Genomic DNA, 19487 nt, shown 5'->3' with positions numbered 1-19487 from the left:
ACCTTAACCAAGCAAAGAAAGTATAAACAAGACTTAATAAATAAATCATTATAAACAAAACATTTCTTAATGTATCTGATAAATAAAAATAAAAATAAAAATTTAAAGGAAGGTAGACAGACAGCAAGGCAATAGATGGCCACCACTTGGTCTTGTTAACCTCTTTTTAGAGAGCAGAGCAGATTCTCATTAATTTATCGCGAGAATTTACCGGACCTTCCCGTTTTTCGGTCACCAGCTGCACGAGTCGCACGTGACACTCACCCAAGTAATACTGTGCTTTTGTCAAACAGAAGAGACTGCTCAGCTTATTCTTCCTCATCACCCTCTCTCTCTCTCTCTCTCTCTCTCGCTCTCACATTTGACAACACACCGAATGACCGAAACCGTGACGGACAGTGGGAAGAGAAAGAGAGATATCTCGTATCGAATCGAATCGGACCACATCCACCGAAGCCACCGACAGTTGCATACGCACACACCAAAAACCCAACAACTATTTTCTTATTTTTCTGTCTATGATTTTACATAACTACCCCTTCCCCCACCCTCCTCCCTGCTCCGCCACCGACACTCCGGTGGGGCACCCCCTCCGCCCCACCACCACCACTGCTGCCTTGGTCTCCATAATCAAATCCTGGGCCCACCCAAAATCCCAATTTTTATTTATTTATTTGGGTTAATTAATTAAGAGTGAGTATATCCAGTTATATATTCATCAATGTACTGAAGAACCTGATCTCTCATCTCTCTCTACCCCTCCTCTCGTTTCGGTCCCTATCTCGTCCCTTCTGTGTTTTGGTGTTGAATTTCAACTCCCCCACTTTCAGATTCTCCCTCTCCTCTCTCTCTCTTTCTCTCTCTAGAAGTGAAAAAAGTTTTCTTTTTAATCTCTCCTCTCTATAATTTGGAAGCAAACCGTGTCACAGATCGAAAGCCACCGAGTTTTCTTTTCAAGACAGCCAATTTCTTAGACGACTCGGTCTCTCTCTCTGTACATTTCTCTCTCTCTCAAGAAAAGAATCATTCATTGCTCACAAACAAAACCCTTTTTTTTAATATTTTTTTAATTTATTTAATTTCTCATCCTTTTTTATAATCACTCATTCTATTTTCTCTCTCTACTCTGTCTGTAAAGCCGTGTTTTTTATTCATTGTGTAATGTGGGGGTTTTGTTTCTTGTAGTGGGTGCCTGAGAAGGGAGAGAGAAGACCAAATTAAGCAACACACATAGGGAGAGAGGAAGAAGAAGAAAGGCAGAGGAAATGGTCCTCTGAAGTGGGTCTGTCTCTCTCTCCTCTCTTTCTCTCTCTTATCTATTTGGAGAGAGATTGAAGGCTCTCAGATTGTGTAGTGTGAGTAAGGGCTATCAGCTATGGATACCAAAGGAAGGCTTATTGCAGGTTCTCACAATAGGAATGAGTTTGTTCTCATCAATGCTGATGAGGTTTCAAGAGTAAGTCCTTTTCTCTCTCTCTCTCTCCCCTCCCCACTCAACCTCTCAATTTCTGCTACTGCAAAATGTTAACAGCCTTCCAAATCTGTACACTTCTACATTTTGCAGATGCCCTTTTGCTCATCCTCTATCCCTCTCCCTCTCTCCCTACATTTGTTAGATCCTGAAATTCTACTGGGTTTCTGTTATTTTCTACCTCTTGATAGTTATTTGAAGCAAAATTACCCTTTCATCTGAGATTTACAAGCCGCAATTACATTAATTGGTTGAGGGTCTTTCAGTATATATGGATTTAAGGGGTCTCCATTCTATAAAGCCTGCAATTTTGTTTCTGAAACAGTTAATTTTGTAGCAAATCAGCTACCAGTTGGGGTTTTAGGATTTCTTGCCCTCTTGGTTTTTGTTGTTTTGTTTATTGTTTTAATCTTCCTGATCTGACAGAGATTGGTAACGTTTTGGAACTTTACGAATTGCAGGTAACATCTGTTAAAGAACTCAGTGGGCAGATTTGCCAGATCTGTGGAGATGAGATTGAGATTACAGTGGATGGGGAGCCATTTGTTGCTTGCAATGAATGTGCATTCCCCGTTTGTAGATCTTGCTATGAGTACGAAAGACGCGAGGGCAATCAAGCTTGCCCACAATGCAAAACCCGATACAAGCGCATCAAAGGTGAGTCTTTCCCCTTTTTCCGCAATATTAATTCCGAGCATTCACGTTGATTCTCGAAAAAGGAATGCTGAAGATGCATCTTTTTGATAGGGAGTCCAAGAGTTGAAGGCGACGAAGAAGAGGATGACATTGATGATTTGGAGAATGAGTTTGATATTGCAAGCAATGAGAGGAGAGATCCTCACAGCATTGCTGAGGCAGTGCTGGCTGCTCGCCTTAACATTGGACGGGGTTCCCACATCAATGGTTCAGGGATTAGCACACCTGCAGAGTTCGACTCTGCCTCTGTTGCTTCCGAGATCCCTTTGCTGACCTATGGCCAAGAGGTGAATTGGTTTAACTGCCTCATGTTCTCTTTGTCAGCAATTGCACTAATTGATCCGTGTTTGGCAAGTTGAATTTTTTTTGTTTGGTGAAGGATGTTGGAATTGCCTCTGATAAGCATGCTCTTATTGTTCCTCCATTTATGAGTCGCGGAAAACGAGTTCATCCAATGCCATCTTCTGATCCCTCTATGTCCTGTAAGTTCATTAAATTCGCAACAATTTTTGTGGCAGTTGAATATGCTTTAATCGTTCTTAGAGTGTGATCGAGTGATTGTGGCCTTGATGATGCAGTTCCACCGAGGCCCATGGATCCTAAGAAAGACTTAGCTGTGTATGGTTATGGAACTGTTGCATGGAAGGAGAGAATGGAGGACTGGAAGAAGAAGCAAAATGAAAAACTTCAGGTGGTGAAGCACCAAGGAGGAAATAATGGTGGAGATAATAATGGAGAGCCGGATGATCCTGATTTACCAAAGTAGGTGTTCATTTAGAATACGTTGATATTCCTGTGACTATCCTGTTATTTTATTCATAAAGTTAAATGTGAAATGATTATATGAATTAGATTCAGTTTTGATTTGTTATTATGATTTGGATCTTATTGTGTGAAATTGTATTATTTAGGTGTTAGAGATTGGTTATGTGTTTTATTAGTTTACTATTTTTGTATTTATCCTGTTTAAATCAATTGGGGAGGGAAGAGTATGTTGTTACTTGATATGAATCAAAACGGAGGGTTTATAATATAATTGGTTAATCATTAGTAGGTATTGGAAATAAGTTTTCGACGAAAACGACTTACTGTCATGCATGTTAGTGGAGAATCCAAGTGGTGCAATATTACTGTCCTTGTTGGCATAAGGTTAAAACTTAAGCTCCGTCATTACTAAGTGTTATAATTATGTTTGAACCAAAGAAGGCTGATGATTTTACTATCTGTTTTTACAGGATGGATGAAGGCAGGCAGCCGCTTTCGAGGAAGTTGCCTATTTCTTCGAGCAAGATAAATCCTTATAGGATGGTAATCTTACTCCGTCTTACAGTTCTTGGCCTCTTTTTTCACTATAGAATTCTCCACCCGGTCAACAATGCCTATGGACTCTGGTTAACTTCTATAATATGTGAGATTTGGTTTGCCATGTCATGGATATTGGATCAGTTTCCTAAGTGGTATCCAATTGAGAGAGAAACATACCTTGATCGATTATCACTGAGGTAGCCACCTCTCTCTCCTCTCTCTCTCTCTCTCTCTCTCTCTCTCTCTCTCTCTCTCGTTTCTCATTGTATGCAGCTTTTTGAAATATCTGTTCTAATACTGTGAAATTTTTTGTTTAGGTATGAGAAAGAAGGGAAGCCATCTGAGTTGGCTGATCTAGATGTGTTTGTTAGTACTGTTGATCCTATGAAGGAACCTCCACTTATCACAGCAAACACGGTTCTGTCCATCCTTGCCGTAGATTATCCGGTTGACAAAGTTGCATGTTACGTATCAGATGATGGTGCTGCAATGCTTACGTTTGAAGCCCTCTCAGAGACATCTGAGTTTGCACGAAAGTGGGTTCCATTCTGCAAGAAGTACAGCATTGAACCCCGTGCCCCAGAGTGGTATTTTGTTCAAAAAGTTGACTATCTGAGAGACAAAGTTGATCCGACATTTGTTAGGGAACGTCGAGCCATTAAGGTTAACAGCCTTCTTCATGTATTTGTATCATTCTTTGATAAGTAATCCAAAATGAATCAGGATAGGTGTCACTGACTGTTGATACAAAAGACAACCATTTTTTCTAAGCTTTCATACCCAAACAAAAATATTTTTCATAATATTTCCTTGCCTAAATTATAGAGGGACTTTTGCTTGGTGCTGGATGATGACGTTTCTGATCTGGTGGTGTCATTTTTTTGGTACAGAGGGAGTATGAAGAGTTTAAGGTTCGGATAAATTTGTTGGTCGCAACAGCGCAGAAAGTCCCTGAGGAGGGTTGGACAATGCAGGACGGGACTCCATGGCCTGGAAATAATGTCAGGGATCATCCTGGGATGATTCAGGTGAGGGGCAGTTCATTAATACATTCATGTTGAAGAGCAAATCCAAGTGTTTTTCCTTATACACATTATACGTTATTTAGTATTTCTAAGATTTATCATTTTTTTCAGGTTTTCCTTGGTCAAAATGGGGTTCGTGATGTAGAAGGAAATGAATTACCACGTCTGGTTTATGTGTCTCGTGAAAAGAGACCGGGTTTTGACCATCACAAGAAAGCTGGAGCTATGAATTCTCTGGTAGTTCTTTCTCTCTCTCTCTCTCTCTCTCTCTCTCTCTCTCTCTATATATATATATTTATACATACACCTCCTATATAAGTTAAGAACTCTTATTTTTTTATTTGTCAAATTGTTATTGACGTGTTGACTATATCAAGGTGCGGGTATCAGCAATCATCTCAAATGCTCCTTACATACTGAATGTTGACTGTGATCACTACATAAACAACAGCAAAGCTCTTCGTGAAGCAATGTGCTTCATGATGGACCCCCAGTCAGGAAAGAAGATCTGTTACGTGCAGTTTCCTCAAAGATTTGATGGGATTGATCTTCACGATAGATACTCAAATCGCAACGTTGTATTCTTTGATGTAAGGACGTTGTTTGTTTGTTTGTTTGTTTATTATAATCTAAAAGTAGGTGTGCCAGCAGTTTCAAAAACATGATTTTTTTGTAACAGAAGCTAAATCTATTTCATAATTTGAATGCAGATCAATATGAAAGGTTTAGATGGGATCCAAGGGCCCATTTACGTCGGAACTGGGTGTGTCTTCCGAAGGCAGGCACTCTATGGATTTGATGCTCCTACCAAGAAAAAACCACCAGGGAAGACCTGTAATTGTTGGCCAAAATGGTGCTGCATGTGTTGTGGATCTAGAAAGAAAAACAAGAAATCCAAGTCAAACGATAAAAAGAAGAAGACCAAGGATACCTCAAAGCAGATACACGCACTAGAAAATATTCAGGAGGGGATTGAAGGTAAGGAGTTGTTTCCATGGCTACCGTAGTTTTTATCTTGTTACAGACTAATCTTGAATTTCATTTGCTCAATATACTTGTGAATGTAGATTACTACTTTGATTTTTGTATGCTGTTGGTTGTCTTAAACTCAGACATTTACTTTGCTACTGAAACCTTTTGCAGGAATAGATAATGAAAAGGCATCCCTGATTCCCCAAATAAAATTTGAGAAAAAGTTTGGACAGTCGCCGGTTTTCATTGCTTCGACACTTATGGAAGATGGTGGAGTTCCAAAGGGAACAAGTTCTGCATCACTCTTGAAAGAAGCCATCCACGTCATTAGTTGTGGCTACGAAGATAAATCGGAATGGGGGAAAGAGGTATGCGGAACTGTTTATGAAATTTGACTAGTGAATGACTTGGGTGATTAAAATTCGATGTATGGCATTTTTCTGTTTTCTAAATCTTAATTACGCTCCAGGTTGGTTGGATCTATGGCTCTGTTACAGAGGATATACTAACAGGATTCAAGATGCATTGTCATGGTTGGCGATCCGTGTATTGCATGCCCAAGAGGCCTGCATTCAAGGGTTCTGCTCCTATTAACTTGTCAGATCGGCTTCACCAGGTGCTTCGGTGGGCTTTGGGATCTGTTGAAATTTTGTTGAGCAGGCATTGCCCTATTTGGTATGGATATGGGTGTGGCTTGAAATGGTTGGAGCGCTTTTCTTATATAAACTCGGTTGTTTATCCTTTGACATCCATCCCCTTGCTTGCCTACTGTTCCTTGCCGGCTGTCTGTCTCCTTACTGGGAAATTTATTGTCCCTGAGGTAATTTTCCCTTCACATATATACATATGTAACAAAACCTTTAAATTTCAGGAACATATTTTTCAAAAGGCCAAACCTGAATTACTGTGCTTGCTGGATTTCTGTTGCAATGCTTTCAGCTGATATTGGCTTTCACTGATTAACAGATTAGCAACTATGCCAGCATCCTTTTTATGGCTCTCTTTTTGTCCATTGCTGCAACGAGCATACTTGAGATGCAGTGGGGACATGTTGGCATCCACGACTGGTGGAGGAATGAACAGTTCTGGGTGATTGGAGGTGCGTCATCACACTTCTTCGCACTCATCCAGGGTCTGCTCAAGGTTTTGGGTGGTGTGAACACAAACTTCACTGTCACATCAAAAGCAGCAGATGATGGAGAGTTTTCCGACCTATACCTCTTCAAGTGGACGTCACTTTTGATCCCGCCCATGACCTTATTGATCATAAACATAATTGGAGTCGTAGTTGGAATTTCAGATGCCATCAACAATGGTTACGAAACATGGGGTCCTCTCTTTGGTAGGCTGTTCTTTGCCATTTGGGTCATCGTCCATCTCTACCCCTTCCTAAAAGGTTTGGTGGGAAGACAAGAGAGGCTTCCGACCATCATTGTGGTGTGGTCAATTCTTCTGGCATCCATATTCTCCCTGCTGTGGGTGCGAATCAATCCATTTGTGAATAAAGGTGGCATTGTACTAGAAGTTTGCGGGCTGGATTGTAACTGAGATACGCTATAGAGAAGAAGGCTTAGACAGTGAGTTCTGTAGAAAAGCTGTTTGGACAGAAAACAAAAAAAGGATCCAAGTTCCAAGTGCGCGACCGAAGGAAGGTAAAGTTGTTTCAAACAGTTTGTATTCGTGAAGGATAAATCTTCGCGGTTAGAGCAAATCGTGGCCGGTTGGTGGCGTGTAGATACAAAGGGACTGGATCTGACACATGAATTTGTTTTGCAAAGTGTTCATTAATTCTTTGATACATGGATTTTGGAAGGGGGATTGTATTTGAGGTCTGTCTGTAATCCAATGAGAAGATAAAGGGATTTAGTATTGGTTTCATAAATTTATATTAACTTTCCGAATAAGGGGTTTCATATTTTAAAACGTCGTCGTCGTCGTCGTCTTGTGCAGTAATTATTGAGAATAGCTGCTGCTATCGCAGGTCGTATGTATTTTTTTGAGATCTCCAGAATGCTTTTGCCAGACAAGGCAATTCTTCTTGTATGTGTGCTTGTTTAGAACAACTCAAACTCTCAATAAATGTTTGATTTCATGTCCTACTATCTGTTGGATCCTCCTAGGTTTCACTTGTGCTTCAATTCAATCTTTGATTCTTCATGAATGATTCTGAATTTGCACGTCAAGCTTGTGTAATGGTATGGTAATGTGGCGGAATGCGCAAACTCACATCTTTCTTGAGTACGACCGCCAACACCATTACCATCAAGTCATATCACTGTCACTACCGTTGCTGCCGCTACCAGCGTTGTTTCAATCTAAGTTATTCCTAATAATTTAGGTTGAAATTGGAATGCATTTAACGATTCTGAAAATTCTCGAATTTTTTATCTGAATTTTTCCTACAAGTTTCAATTTTATTCCACCAAAAAAAAAAATCCCCATTTTTATTATATTTATTTATTAGAATTATGTAATTTGAAATTAACTTTTTTATATTATTCATGTGTATTGTTAGCTTTGCATTTTATTAAAATTGGAATGTATTTAACAATTCTGAAAAAATTCGAATTTCTGGTCTGAATTTTTTCAGAAAGTTTGAATTTCATTCTACTGAAAAATATATCCCATTTTTATTATAATTATTTATTAATATTATGTAGTTTGTAATTAACTTTTGCATTTTATTCATGTACTCATTCTCTAATAAGAATAAATGCATATATGAAACTTTTTGTAAAACATATGAAAGATTGTGTTATAAAAATTCCGAAATTACTTCGATTCCAAATTTAGAAACTACGATTCGACCCAAACCAATCTAATCTAAAATTTTGGAATGGAAATTGGAAACCTTGGGATCCAATCGTTCCGATCATCTTTTAAAGTTCGATCATAACAATCCATTACAAGACCGTACCAAATAGGTGTTCCATCAACATGTTCCTTCACACAAAATATTGTAGACTACCAAAAGACTGATGAATATCTATCTGCATGAGGTATGCTTCAGCCTTCACCTGAAGAAACAAAGCAAGACATCTAGCAGGCCTACTTCTGTCCGAGATCCTCCAATGCCCTCCGAGGTTTCAGAGTTTCCGCTGCCGACTTGGTAAATCGATCAACCTTTGTGCTTCTGAAATTTTCCTTCATATACAAAGTATTCACCACACTCTTGGGAGTACTAGGGATCAAACTCTCTTTCTTTTCCAACCTTGCGGCACAAGAAACAATTTTACTTTTGTTCATATCTTGCTTCCAACATTCTTTCCTAGGTGATTCCGACTTATCTGAGAAACACGAGCATGGAGCTTGAACAATTAGCTTTCTTTTCCATGTAAATTAGAGTTCGAATAAACGCATAGAGGGTAAGGACGATGAGAAATGATGAAAAATACGCTTACCTTGTTTCAAAACAAAATGTGGAGATGCGAGGCATTGATCCACAGTATCAACATCAGCGTTCGGATCACTTGCTGCAGGGATATCAAAAGGACCAGAACTGATGCCGCTCATCTTAGCATCAATATCACCGGTCTCATCACCTTCCTCCTTTAGTCCACCTACAAAGGTGTCCTCATCTGACATAGGAGAAAGAGTGGATTCCCGAACTTCCTCTGCCATTCTTTCCCTACCATCTCCATGTTGCTCTGCAGAAACTCCTGCAGTTTCCGGAACATTTTCTATTTTTTCTTTCACGTCCTCACCAGCTTCATTGGCATCAATAAACCCTAGTACAACTGAAAATACAGTAAAAATAATTGTTTCAATAGATTACTCGAAATCTATGCTCACATCCAGTAACTGTAGCTTTCCAATCTATAGACTTCCAATTAACAACGAATTCCGGCTATTGAAGTAAAGGATAGTTGTCTTATACGATTATATCTAATATCCTAAAGTCTTGGGATCGTAGTTAACATTAATAATGAAGTTTAAAACTAACACTTACCACAGCTTGAAAAATCGGTAATAGGAGAATCGGCATGGCAATTACCATCCATTTTCTGGGCGGACCTTAGCTCCTTCACTTCCTCTAAATTACGCACAGGATCACCATGTTGACCTGCAGCAACTGGTACAGTACCAACATCACTTTCTTTCCCTTTCTTTACATCCTTGTTATCTTCAATCATTGAATTGACATTTAACATCTCTGGATCTGATTTCAAAATGATATCTATGTTGTCATCTCGGAAAAACTCCATCTCAAAACTGGTGAATAAATGCACGGCAACCCTCAACTTCGAGGCTTCATTTTCTGATTAACATCAAATATAAACAAACCATTAGAGAATGAAATGTTTTAACGATTTCAGCTGAATGAAGATTAATTGTTTTAAAAGAAACCAACCCAAAGAAATACAGATAATACTTGGATTCTAACCAACGCATTGTTTGCACCCCACTCCCCACCCCATCATTTGCCACCAGGCATAAAAAGTGATAATAAAAATATAACGATAAAAGGTAATAGAAATTGAAAACGACAATTAATTTGCAGTAACTTATTCACCCTTATGCAATGAGCACTAACCATGACTAGAAGCAATAGCTGGAGAATCAGCAGAGACTCTTTCTGCAATTCCAAATTTGTCACCTTGCATAGGCAAATTCCTCCTTTCGGGATCATTTCCTGTAAAGGGGCAAAGAAAATCTGTCAATAAACATAAAAGAGTGCAGAAAATCAGTTAGAGATAATAAACCGTTATACACTCTACAAAATGATAAGAGGTATCGTATAGCTACAAGTAGCAATACATTGTACATAATTCAAAAGAAGATGCAGAATGCAAAGACACAGGTCAGTGAAATGTTGTGCATTGAGAAAGTAAGGTCACCTGAAGCATCAAAATTTTCTGAAATAGCTAATGGAAGAGCATCAAAATTTAGTTGCTCCTGAGAATCAAAATGGATAACGTTGGAACTTGATTCTGAATCCATCTTCCTGAAGTTTTCTATTCTTTCTGCGGTTTTGTCATCCGCAGATATGGAATCACCTGAAGCAGCAGAAGAATGTGAATCTGTATCAGAAAGGATTGCTATGCAATTTGATGAAGTGAATAAATGCTTAATTAGTGCCAACAAAATGAAAATAAATAGCAAAACATGTTTACCTTCTCTCAAAGCTGAACTTGCATATGTGGGTTCTTGATCCACAGTACCTTCAACATCAGGGTTTAGATCACTTCTTGGTGCAGGCACATCAAAAGGACAAGAATTGATGCCAGTCATCTTCAAATCAGTTGACATTTTGCCTGTACTTCTGTGGACACTAGAGTATTCAATATTACCGGTCTCATCATCTTTCTCATTTGGTATTTCTTTTACACAGGCGTTCTCATCTGAAACAGAAGTGTATGTGGATTTTGGAACTTCCTCTCCCATTGTTTGATCAAGATTGTCACGTTGCTCCACAAACACCAGAGGAATTTCCAGAACTTTTTCTTCTTCTTCCTTCACATCCTCAGTACCTTTATTGTCTTTTATAAGCACTGCATTGAGGTCCTGAAATTCATCTCTTGTGCCATCTCCTAACAATATTTTCATCTCAAAATTGGTCAGTCCAACAGATTCAACTTTTAACACCAAAGCCCTATATAACCGAAATACAGAAAAATAATTATTGCAACAGATCCTCCTTTCAATTTTACAACCAGGCTTAGCTAAAAAGATTAACTGGAAATATAAGTTCACGTGCAATAAATGTAACTTCCCAGACTATAGACTTCCAAATGTTGGGCTCTTCATTAAAATTGTATTAGCTTAGACTCTTGGAATCGTAATTAATTAAAAATATTCTAGTGAAGTTTAAAACTTAACACTTACCACAACTTGAAAAATCGCTAATAGGAGAACCGGCATGGCACTGAGTATCCTTTTTTTGAGATGGCTTTAGCTCCTCAATTTCCTCAAATATAAGCTTAGGATTATCATGTTGACCTGCAACAACTTGTGCAGTACCAAAATCACTTTCTTTCCTTTTCTTCACATCACTACCATCTTCAATCATTGAATTGACATTTGGCATTTCTGACTCTGATTTCACGGTGCCATCTATTTTATCATCGCGGAAAATCTCTTTGATCTCAAGATTGGTGAACATAGGCGAGCCAACATTTAACTCCAAGTCTGTATTTTCTGTTCAACCCAAAATTACAAAAACAATTAGAAATGAAACTTTTTAATAACCAGAACATATATAGATGAACTCCTTGGATACAAACTTAGGCACCACCTTCACCACACTTCCCACCCCCACAACCCCCAACTCTATGCTACCTGGCTTAGGAAATGAATATAAGAATAATAAAATACAATTCTTGAGAAACGAAAACAACTATTAACTCGCAGCCGCTTATTCACTCTTGTGCAAATAAGGACTGACCATGACTAGAAGCAGTAACGGGAGAATCAACTGAGACTCTTTCTTCCATTCCAAAATTTTCACCTTGCATAGGCAGATCCCTCCTTTCAGGACCATTGTCTGTGGACAGTAAAATATTTTTCTCTCATTAAGCATCATGTGGTTTAGATATTGAAATGTTTGCATTATCAGTACAGAAAAAGATAAAGAAAATACAAATACGAATAGATGATTGACTGCAATACACTCTAAACAATGACAAGAGGAGTAGAATAGCTACAAGAAATAATTTAAATGTACATAATTCAAAACCACTATTGTCATAGAAAGTGTTCGTTAGATGATAACTCATCAGTAGATAAGGTTCAAACGAATGTCAGAAGCACAAAGCAAAGACCACTCATAGGGCAGTGAAACATGGTGTGTTCACAAAGTACACTTACCTGGCCCAAAATGATCCATGCTGACAGAAAATGAATTGACATCTAATGAGTTTCTTTCTTCTGATAAATTGCCACCATCCGACCTAAGTTCTACTAACTTAGTAGCATCATCAACATTCTGAATACCAATTACTTCTTTAACTTCATTTGAATGAACTTCACCATTTCTATGGCCATACAAGAAATCAGTATCATCAACTTCACTATTGTCAGTCCTGAAAGGACACTCCTTGGAGCTAGATTTAACCTCCATCTTCCCGACATTTGCTATTCTTTCTGCAGTTTTGTCATCTGTGGATATGGAGTCACCTGAAGCAACAGAAGCACGTTTATCCAGCTCTCCAACACTTCCAAAATTGAATTCATCTAATTGCAATGGAGTTTCTGAAACCTCATTTGATCTCCCATTTGCAACATCAATGCAAACACTCAAAGCAGGGACATTCTTATAAAACTCCACCACCCGTTCGGTAAACGCCATATTGGAACCTGCTGAACCACTGGTCATTACACAAGCTCCCTCTTCTTCAACTCCAGAATTTCTGCATTTATCTAAACCAGCATAAACAGAGTCACCAGTCCTAGAAGCTTCAGTGAATATTGCTTTACGGGTGGAATCATTAGAACTCTTGACCTCAAAATATTCATCCATAGCTTTCTCACGATCAATATACTCTTGGATAATAGCAGATGCAGTATCTTGCTCACTACATCTTGCATTATCTTCCAAAATAAGCTCTTCTGTGAGTGGAGCATTAGCAAGTTGCTTTTCATCCGGTTTTTTAGCTTCATCTTGTTCTGCATTCCCAAATACTGTATTCATCTCCCAGTGAGTGAAAATTTCAGACTCAACAGCATGCATTAAAGCCCTATTATCTGCAAATCCAAGATCTACATGCTTATACTTATAAATCAAGCTAAAATGATATCCAGTTCATTTAATATCATCAAGCAGCGTGTCATTCTAACATTTCAACATCAAGGCAATTTAAATAAGAAACTGGTAAAACACCAGAATAACAAATGTTCGGAATTGGTTACAATGGATAAAGAAGAGGCATTTTCTAAAATATATTCAGGTTTATTTCAACATCAAGGCAATTTAAATAAGAAACTGGTAGAAACCGGAGTAACAAATGTTCGGAATTGATTACAATGGATAAAGAAGAGGCATTTCCTAAAATTTATTCAGGTTTTAAAGCTCATCACTTCTCATACTCGGCATCATAAAATGTTAACATGTTAGGTAGAACATTAGTCTGCTATAATCAGATAAATGCTGGTTCTGAGTCTTCTGACTACGCAATAATGATATGTGTCAAATTAGCAAGTCTTACAATACCTTTCTGGAAATAAGGTAGCCCTTCAGCATTTTCTCTGAAAGTTGCATTTATATCCACATTTGTGCCATTCATGGTACCCAAGAAAGCTTTATCAACTATACCAGCCTCTGCTTTACTCTCTAACGCACCATTGTCTTCTTGAAAGGTTGTACCCTCATCTAGACTGTCATTTCCTACAAATGATAAGAATAAACAAAAAGCATTACAGACACAAACTTTCATCTTTATCAGTTCCCAACCAAAATCGCCATGTCATATTATCACCTAACTTCATATTTATGTACAAAGTGCTAGACCATGTCCATTAAAATCAAACTTGAAAAAAATTACTAAAAGATGAAGAATCAATAAACACTGAGACAATGGCCCCACCTGAACGCATTTGAGGTTTGGCACAATCGTTATCGGCAGATAGTTTGACTTTTCTAATACTGTAAATATCAGCTATCTCATTGGTTCCAGCCAAGCCAGCTTCGATTTGTGGCACTCTGTCACTTTCAACGTCATTACTCAAAATAATGCCATGACCCCAGCTACTCTGATGAATCGGTTCACCTCCAACCAAGCAATCACCAACATTATCTAAATTAGACTCAGTTTTTGAATTCGTACTTCTAGAATTTACAGCACTATCCAATATTCCAGCATTACCATCCATATTGGTATTGTCATCCATGTGGATACAGTCATTTGAATAAAAGGATGTACATCTCTTCATCTCCAAAGAAGCATCCTTTGGTAGAACTTCACTGTCTACAGACAAGAACCTTTTTGAAGGACCTTGAGACTTGTTGTCATTCACATCTTGCATTTTTGCCAGATCAAAATCAGAAATAGACTCTGATTGTCTCTCATCCACCTTTGAATCCATAGAACTTTCATGATTTGAACAACCTCTCACACTTGCTGCCACTGCATGCTCCTCAAGGACACCACTAGAATCCTTATTAGCATTGCCATTTGTGTACATAGAGTCTTCTGAAGCCAAAGAAGGACGTCTCTTCTTTACTTCAGAAGCTTTCTTGTTTATGTCAGGATTAACACAAGTCACTTGATCCAGTTGGAGAACAGATTGTAGAATTTCACCGTCTACAGACACCGCTGTACTTGAAGGAACTTCAAATTCATTCTCATTTACATCTTGCATTTTTGCCAAGTCAGAACTAGAAATAGACCCCGACTCTGTTTCGCCAATCATGGCAACCATAGAACTTTCAGGATTTGAAAAAACTTTCATATGAGCTTGCAATGTGTGCTCTTCCAGAACACCAACCAAATTAAAGGATAAATTTTGGTCTCCATGCACCAATGCCTCATCTCTTTCATGTAGATTTATGCCTTCAACTGGTAATTTGAATTTATCTTGAAGTTGATCCCCTACTGCAGATTAAATAATCATTAGTATCGCATAACTTTTTCGATAACTATCACTAAATTGACACTATTTTTTAGGAAATGAGAAAGAATATCAGTCTCGCCTGTCCATTCTAACAATTAACCAATATATAACATCAAAGATAGAGTTTCCAACTTAGTTGACATGACTGTCCATAATGCCCTAAAGATAAAAGTTAACAGGAAATGATAAAGAATGTCCATCTCCTTCTCCTCTATCTGTTCTAAGGATGAACCAATAAGTCAAAGATAGAGTTTCCAACTTAGTTAACGAATTTGTTATATATGATCATAAACAGAGGGGAAAAAAAAGAAGTAAAAGCACTAGTGTTGGTAATCAAGGCCACAGAGAAAATTTAACTGAACCTTAGTTGTGGAAGTCTAAGGTCAAGAACATTTATATCATGTATTGGAGAAAAATTCATGTACTGACCCTTGCTCATTACATGAGGGAGCTCGAAGGAAGAAAAGCTTTGAACAAGTTCACCAGCAGCTGGAACAAAGAAAACAAACGTACATAAATTATGACAGACAAATTCCTTGACACAAAGAAAAAGTATAACAAAGGGAGTTTGTTGAAGGCCTTACTATCTTCAGTTTTTGAATCGCTTCCAACTTTATCCATAATACTATCTTCTAAGGCGATTGGACTGGTTCTGTCACCACCAAAGAGGTCATGCCCATGTTTCTCTTTAATGTTTCCAAAAACATTTTCATTGCTTTCAACAAAGACCTCCTGCTTATCCTCAGCAACCTGACAATCTGTCTTGTCAAGTACACCATCATCCAACTTGGAGTTTCTTTCAATGCCCTCACTAGCATACTCTTCAACAACAATTTGTCCAAAATCTAATGCTTTAAAAGATTCATTATCTTCCCGCACAAAAGCATTAGCCCTCTCATGAGCACATGGGAGCTTCACCTGCTTGGAAGAAGTTACTTCATCAGGGTGTTCAGTCGCATAACTAGGAAAGTCTACCCTTCCAATACAATTTATTTTGCTTTCTCCAACAGTAGTAGCTTGAGCTTCAAACTGATTCCCATCTACACTTCCAGCTGAAAACAACGCAGCATAAAAGGGGTTTAGTTATCACAACCAACTACAACTGAAAACTATTTAATCTTTTGGTGCTGTACAACTTTTGGAGCAAGTATAAATCCAGTAAATAATGCTTCTATTACCAATAGCATAAAAGTGATAGAGAAATTATGCTCAAATGGTGTGATTCATTAATACCAGTTAACAACAGAGGCATCCCCATACGCATGAAAATGAATTAAGACATTATAAAATGAAACATGGAATACCTTTCTTTACTAAAAAAATTGCTGGTAAAGTTACTGCAGTATCACTGGTCACAATTCCACCCTGATATAATTCTCTAATTGTCTCTGCACTAGCTTCAGCAGTATTGCCGTCTGAATCCGTACAGACTGGCTGCCCATCGCTTATAGGTTTTTCATTTTCTTCAAAGCTTTTAGAGAATGACTCAAATTTGCTTATGGGTTTTTCATCCACTCCATCATTTCTTTGGTTTATCGTCTCAACAGTCAACGACTTGTCTGTTTCCAAGTCCAACAGCTTGGAACATTCACCTACAAATTAGACGAACTCATTAAGCACCAAAATTAATTATAACATCCATTCAACAAAAACAACATTAACACCCTTACCTTCACAATCTGGTTTAGATGTAGGTGATTGACCATCACCAAGACAGGTAAATTTGGAAGACCCTGCATTGCTGGGCTTATCTGGACAGTCTACTGGGTTTCGTTTAACGAAGTTATCATGACCAGTATCACCTCTGTTCAATGATAGACAAGAACGATCATCCAAATACTCTGCAGCAGTGTTATCATTGATGACATCATCCACCATAACACTGTCCACTGTATTAATTGCTACATCCTGTGCCATTTGGACTTGAGATATACCTTGAAATCTTGCAGATTCTGAGGGATGATTTTCCTTCATATGCGCTAAGATTTCCATCGCTTTATCCTTGTCAGGATATAGAGAAGACACTTCAAAACAGGAAGGCTGCCCCTTTGCATACGATTCCCTCCTCTTGGTTGATTCATTTACAATATATGAACTTCCGTTTTCCAATGTCGGCTCTTGAATTTTCTTCACAAACCCATCATTTTTAAATCCATCAGAAATTTCACCCTTGTCATCAAAGTCTTCTGTTATTAACTTTTCACTAGCATTCCTACTGGACCGCCTTACAGGCTTAGTAAAATTAGAATATTTTACAGCAACTAATTCTGTTGATTGCTTCACCGTTCCAACGCCTTCATGATTTCTCAGCTCCCTATCATCAGAATCAGCAGAGGGAAACAATGTAGTCTTGCGTCTGGACCTCCTTAAAGGACCATTGAGTAGGAGAACAACACCTTCTTCTATTGTTTCTACACTTTGCTCAACTTTGGAAGCTCTTTCCAAAACTGTATTCCTTGGCCGTTTTCTGGTATCACCTTTTGCCAATTCCTTGCTCTTCTGGACCACAGAAAATCTCCGCCTCGATGTCGTACTTGGGCCCTTTGATGGTTCTTCAAGTTGAGGAACCACTTTGCATTCTTCTTGGCCTGACAATTTTCCCACAAACTCCATTTTAGGCGTCTTTCTCCTACCAACAAATTTAGTATCTGTCAATTGCCCACATACAGAGTCTCCATCCCTAGCTAAGTTCCATTTTGACCTCCTTATGTTCTGAAAAGATCCAATAGATTCACCAGCATTGTTATCACTGTCCACACTCTTCTTCATAAGTGCAGCAGACTTCCGCCTCAGTGACTTTTGATTTTTGCCCTGAAAGGTTTCTTCAAGTTGAAGAACTTCTTGACCCACTTCCTGAACCTTGAGACCATCTGTTTTACTTTCAACTCCTGAACTCTTCCCTTCCACCTGAGTCCGCGAGCGTGTGATCCTACCACCAAGATCAATTTTTACCGGTTCCTCATTCAAAACACTTGAAACCTTGACCTTTGTCGCATTTCCTTTTCTTGCAGGAACACTGTCTTCTGAAGTCTCACTTGGTAAAAGAACCCCATGACTGCCTTCATTTTCCTTGGTTTTCTTTGAACCCTTTGGCGCTAGACTCTTCCTCAAAGCCTTCAAATTTCCACCATCTTCACTCACCACCTCCCTGCCTCTCAACTGTTTTTGAATCAACCCACGACTCAAATTTGCATTTTCTGTATTACCATCAAGTCTTTCATTTAATTCAACTTCCAGAGGTGGTTTATCACAAACATCAACCTTCTCCACCCCAGTTTTTGCTTTCTTCTTTCTGTGAAGAGGTGAAAAAACTGCTTCTGCACCTCCTCCAACCGATTTTTGCACCCTGGACCTTGTAGCTCTACCTCGTTTTTCAACAATATTTATATCAACCGATAATTCAAGTCCTTCAGAATCTTCGAAAGCCTCAACATGCTTATTCTTCTCTGACACCTGCTTGACAGACATTGTCTTCCTCTTTCGCGGCTGTTTCTTCTTTGGATTGTAATTGCAATCCGAATCCGAGTCTTTATCCGTACCCACGAAGTAAAAGGTTTCATTTTCTGGACTGAAGGTCACTGTCTTCACCTTCTTTGCCCTAAGGTCAGAATCAATTTCCCCTTCATTTTCTTCTATATCTTTACAGACCGGCTCAATGGGTTCTTCATCTTCCTGTTTATACAAACAAACAAACAAAAAATCGAAAAACGAAAAATGTTACCGAATTAAACAAAAAACCACATCATAAAGTACCTAAAAAAGGAGAGAAATCACTTCCAAATAACAAATTGAAAAATTATATTCATAACTTCAAACCCAATAAACCACCCCCATACACACACATGCATTTTCCCCAATTGAGTTGAGCGCTTCTTGAAAATATAACATGAAACCCAGAATTTTCCTCTCAATAATTTTCTCGGCATCCGAACAGAAAACAAGACTAAAGAAAATAATCAGAAAGATGAAAACATACAATATGGATATAATAAAGATGAAATTTTTCTCTTTAAGACGGGATTACCTTGAGAAGCAAAGTGAGCCTACTGGCCATTTCAGTGTTCTTCAAATTTGCAGGAATCCCGTGCTGTTTACAAAGTGATTGAAGTTGCTTCCTCTTCATCGCATGGAAATCCATCTCTCTCTAATCACGCATTCAAAATTCAGGATTCAAAATTGGAAAAACAAATTGAAACCCACATCATAGAAAGCAGAAAATTAATATATGGAATAACAATTAGGAACAATTACTGGTACCTATTCTTCTTCGCCAATGCGAAATTGGCCTCCCAGAAAAGTCAGAAGGTTTCGGAGGAAAAGAATGAAAGAAAGAAAGCGCGAGATAAATGTAATCAATCAATCAAAGACGGAGGATTTAAAAGGTGTCTGCGTGTTTTGGTTGTCGAGAAAATCGAATTCGCCTTTTGGATTTCGACGTTTTCATTTTCCGAATTACATAAAAAGGAATC

At 38.3% G+C, this 19487-nt stretch overlaps 2 protein-coding genes across 9 annotated transcripts; one reads left to right on the top strand and one right to left on the bottom strand.

Moving 5' to 3' along the window:
- The first annotated feature begins 657 nt into the window (after positions 1-657).
- On the top strand, positions 658-7568 carry LOC137725596 (cellulose synthase A catalytic subunit 2 [UDP-forming]). Of its 3 annotated transcripts, none has more exons than XM_068464335.2 (15): positions 658-994; positions 1186-1456; positions 1933-2128; positions 2219-2454; positions 2547-2649; positions 2746-2929; positions 3403-3669; positions 3790-4135; positions 4363-4500; positions 4609-4734; positions 4875-5087; positions 5208-5475; positions 5641-5837; positions 5939-6289; positions 6436-7568. In XM_068464335.2, the coding sequence occupies exons 2-15, from the start codon at positions 1376-1378 to the stop codon at positions 7015-7017; spliced, it is 3288 nt and encodes a 1095-aa protein (XP_068320436.1). In that variant the 5' UTR covers positions 658-994; positions 1186-1375; the 3' UTR covers positions 7018-7568. The 3 variants fall into 3 exon arrangements, with proteins under 3 accessions (XP_068320436.1, XP_068320437.1, XP_088551123.1); XM_068464336.2 differs by having other exon boundaries at positions 700-982; XM_088694997.1 differs by lacking the exon at positions 658-994 and having other exon boundaries at positions 1021-1456.
- Positions 7569-8197: 629 nt separating this feature from the next.
- On the bottom strand, positions 8198-19487 carry LOC137725078 (uncharacterized). 6 transcript variants are annotated; one of them, XM_088694993.1, is made up of 17 exons: positions 19276-19487; positions 19043-19162; positions 16689-18690; positions 16323-16610; positions 15603-16070; positions 15448-15507; positions 13992-14999; positions 13619-13792; positions 12277-13167; positions 11855-11953; positions 11296-11607; positions 10584-11000; positions 10308-10466; positions 10004-10102; positions 9419-9727; positions 8871-9206; positions 8198-8756 (listed from the first exon to the last, which is right to left on the bottom strand). In XM_088694993.1, exons 2-17 carry the CDS (start codon positions 19154-19156, stop codon positions 8518-8520), a joined length of 6975 nt encoding a protein of 2324 aa, XP_088551119.1. In that variant the 5' UTR covers positions 19157-19162; positions 19276-19487; the 3' UTR covers positions 8198-8517. The 6 variants fall into 6 exon arrangements, with proteins under 6 accessions (XP_088551119.1, XP_088551118.1, XP_068319783.2 ...); XM_088694992.1 differs by having other exon boundaries at positions 8871-9197; positions 10308-10476; positions 10585-11000; XM_068463682.2 differs by having other exon boundaries at positions 12277-13152.

Source organism: Pyrus communis, chromosome 5 (assembly GCF_041283825.1).
Source record: "Pyrus communis isolate YQ-2024b chromosome 5, ASM4128382v1, whole genome shotgun sequence".
Lineage (NCBI taxonomy): Eukaryota > Viridiplantae > Streptophyta > Magnoliopsida > Rosales > Rosaceae > Pyrus > Pyrus communis.
Note: the sequence above shows the minus strand (reverse complement) of the source record. Positions and strands in the feature narration are given on the sequence as shown.

Excerpts from the sequence above, each read along its gene's own strand:
- LOC137725596 (XM_068464335.2), top strand. The coding sequence starts at position 1,376 with ATGGATACCAAAGGAAGGCTTATTGCAGGTTCTCACAATAGGAATGAG. Across the intron at positions 2,129-2,218 it reads CCGATACAAGCGCATCAAAG|GGAGTCCAAGAGTTGAAGGC; the intron begins GTGAGTCTTTCC and ends TCTTTTTGATAG. Across the intron at positions 2,930-3,402 it reads GATGATCCTGATTTACCAAA|GATGGATGAAGGCAGGCAGC; the intron begins GTAGGTGTTCAT and ends CTGTTTTTACAG.
- LOC137725078 (XM_088694993.1), bottom strand. The coding sequence starts at position 19,156 with ATGGATTTCCATGCGATGAAGAGGAAGCAACTTCAATCACTTTGTAAA. Across the intron at positions 15,508-15,602 it reads CGATTCAAAAACTGAAGATA|CTGCTGGTGAACTTGTTCAA; the intron begins GTAAGGCCTTCA and ends TCTTTGTTCCAG. Across the intron at positions 15,000-15,447 it reads CCCTCATGTAATGAGCAAGG|TAGGGGATCAACTTCAAGAT; the intron begins GTCAGTACATGA and ends TTTAATCTGCAG.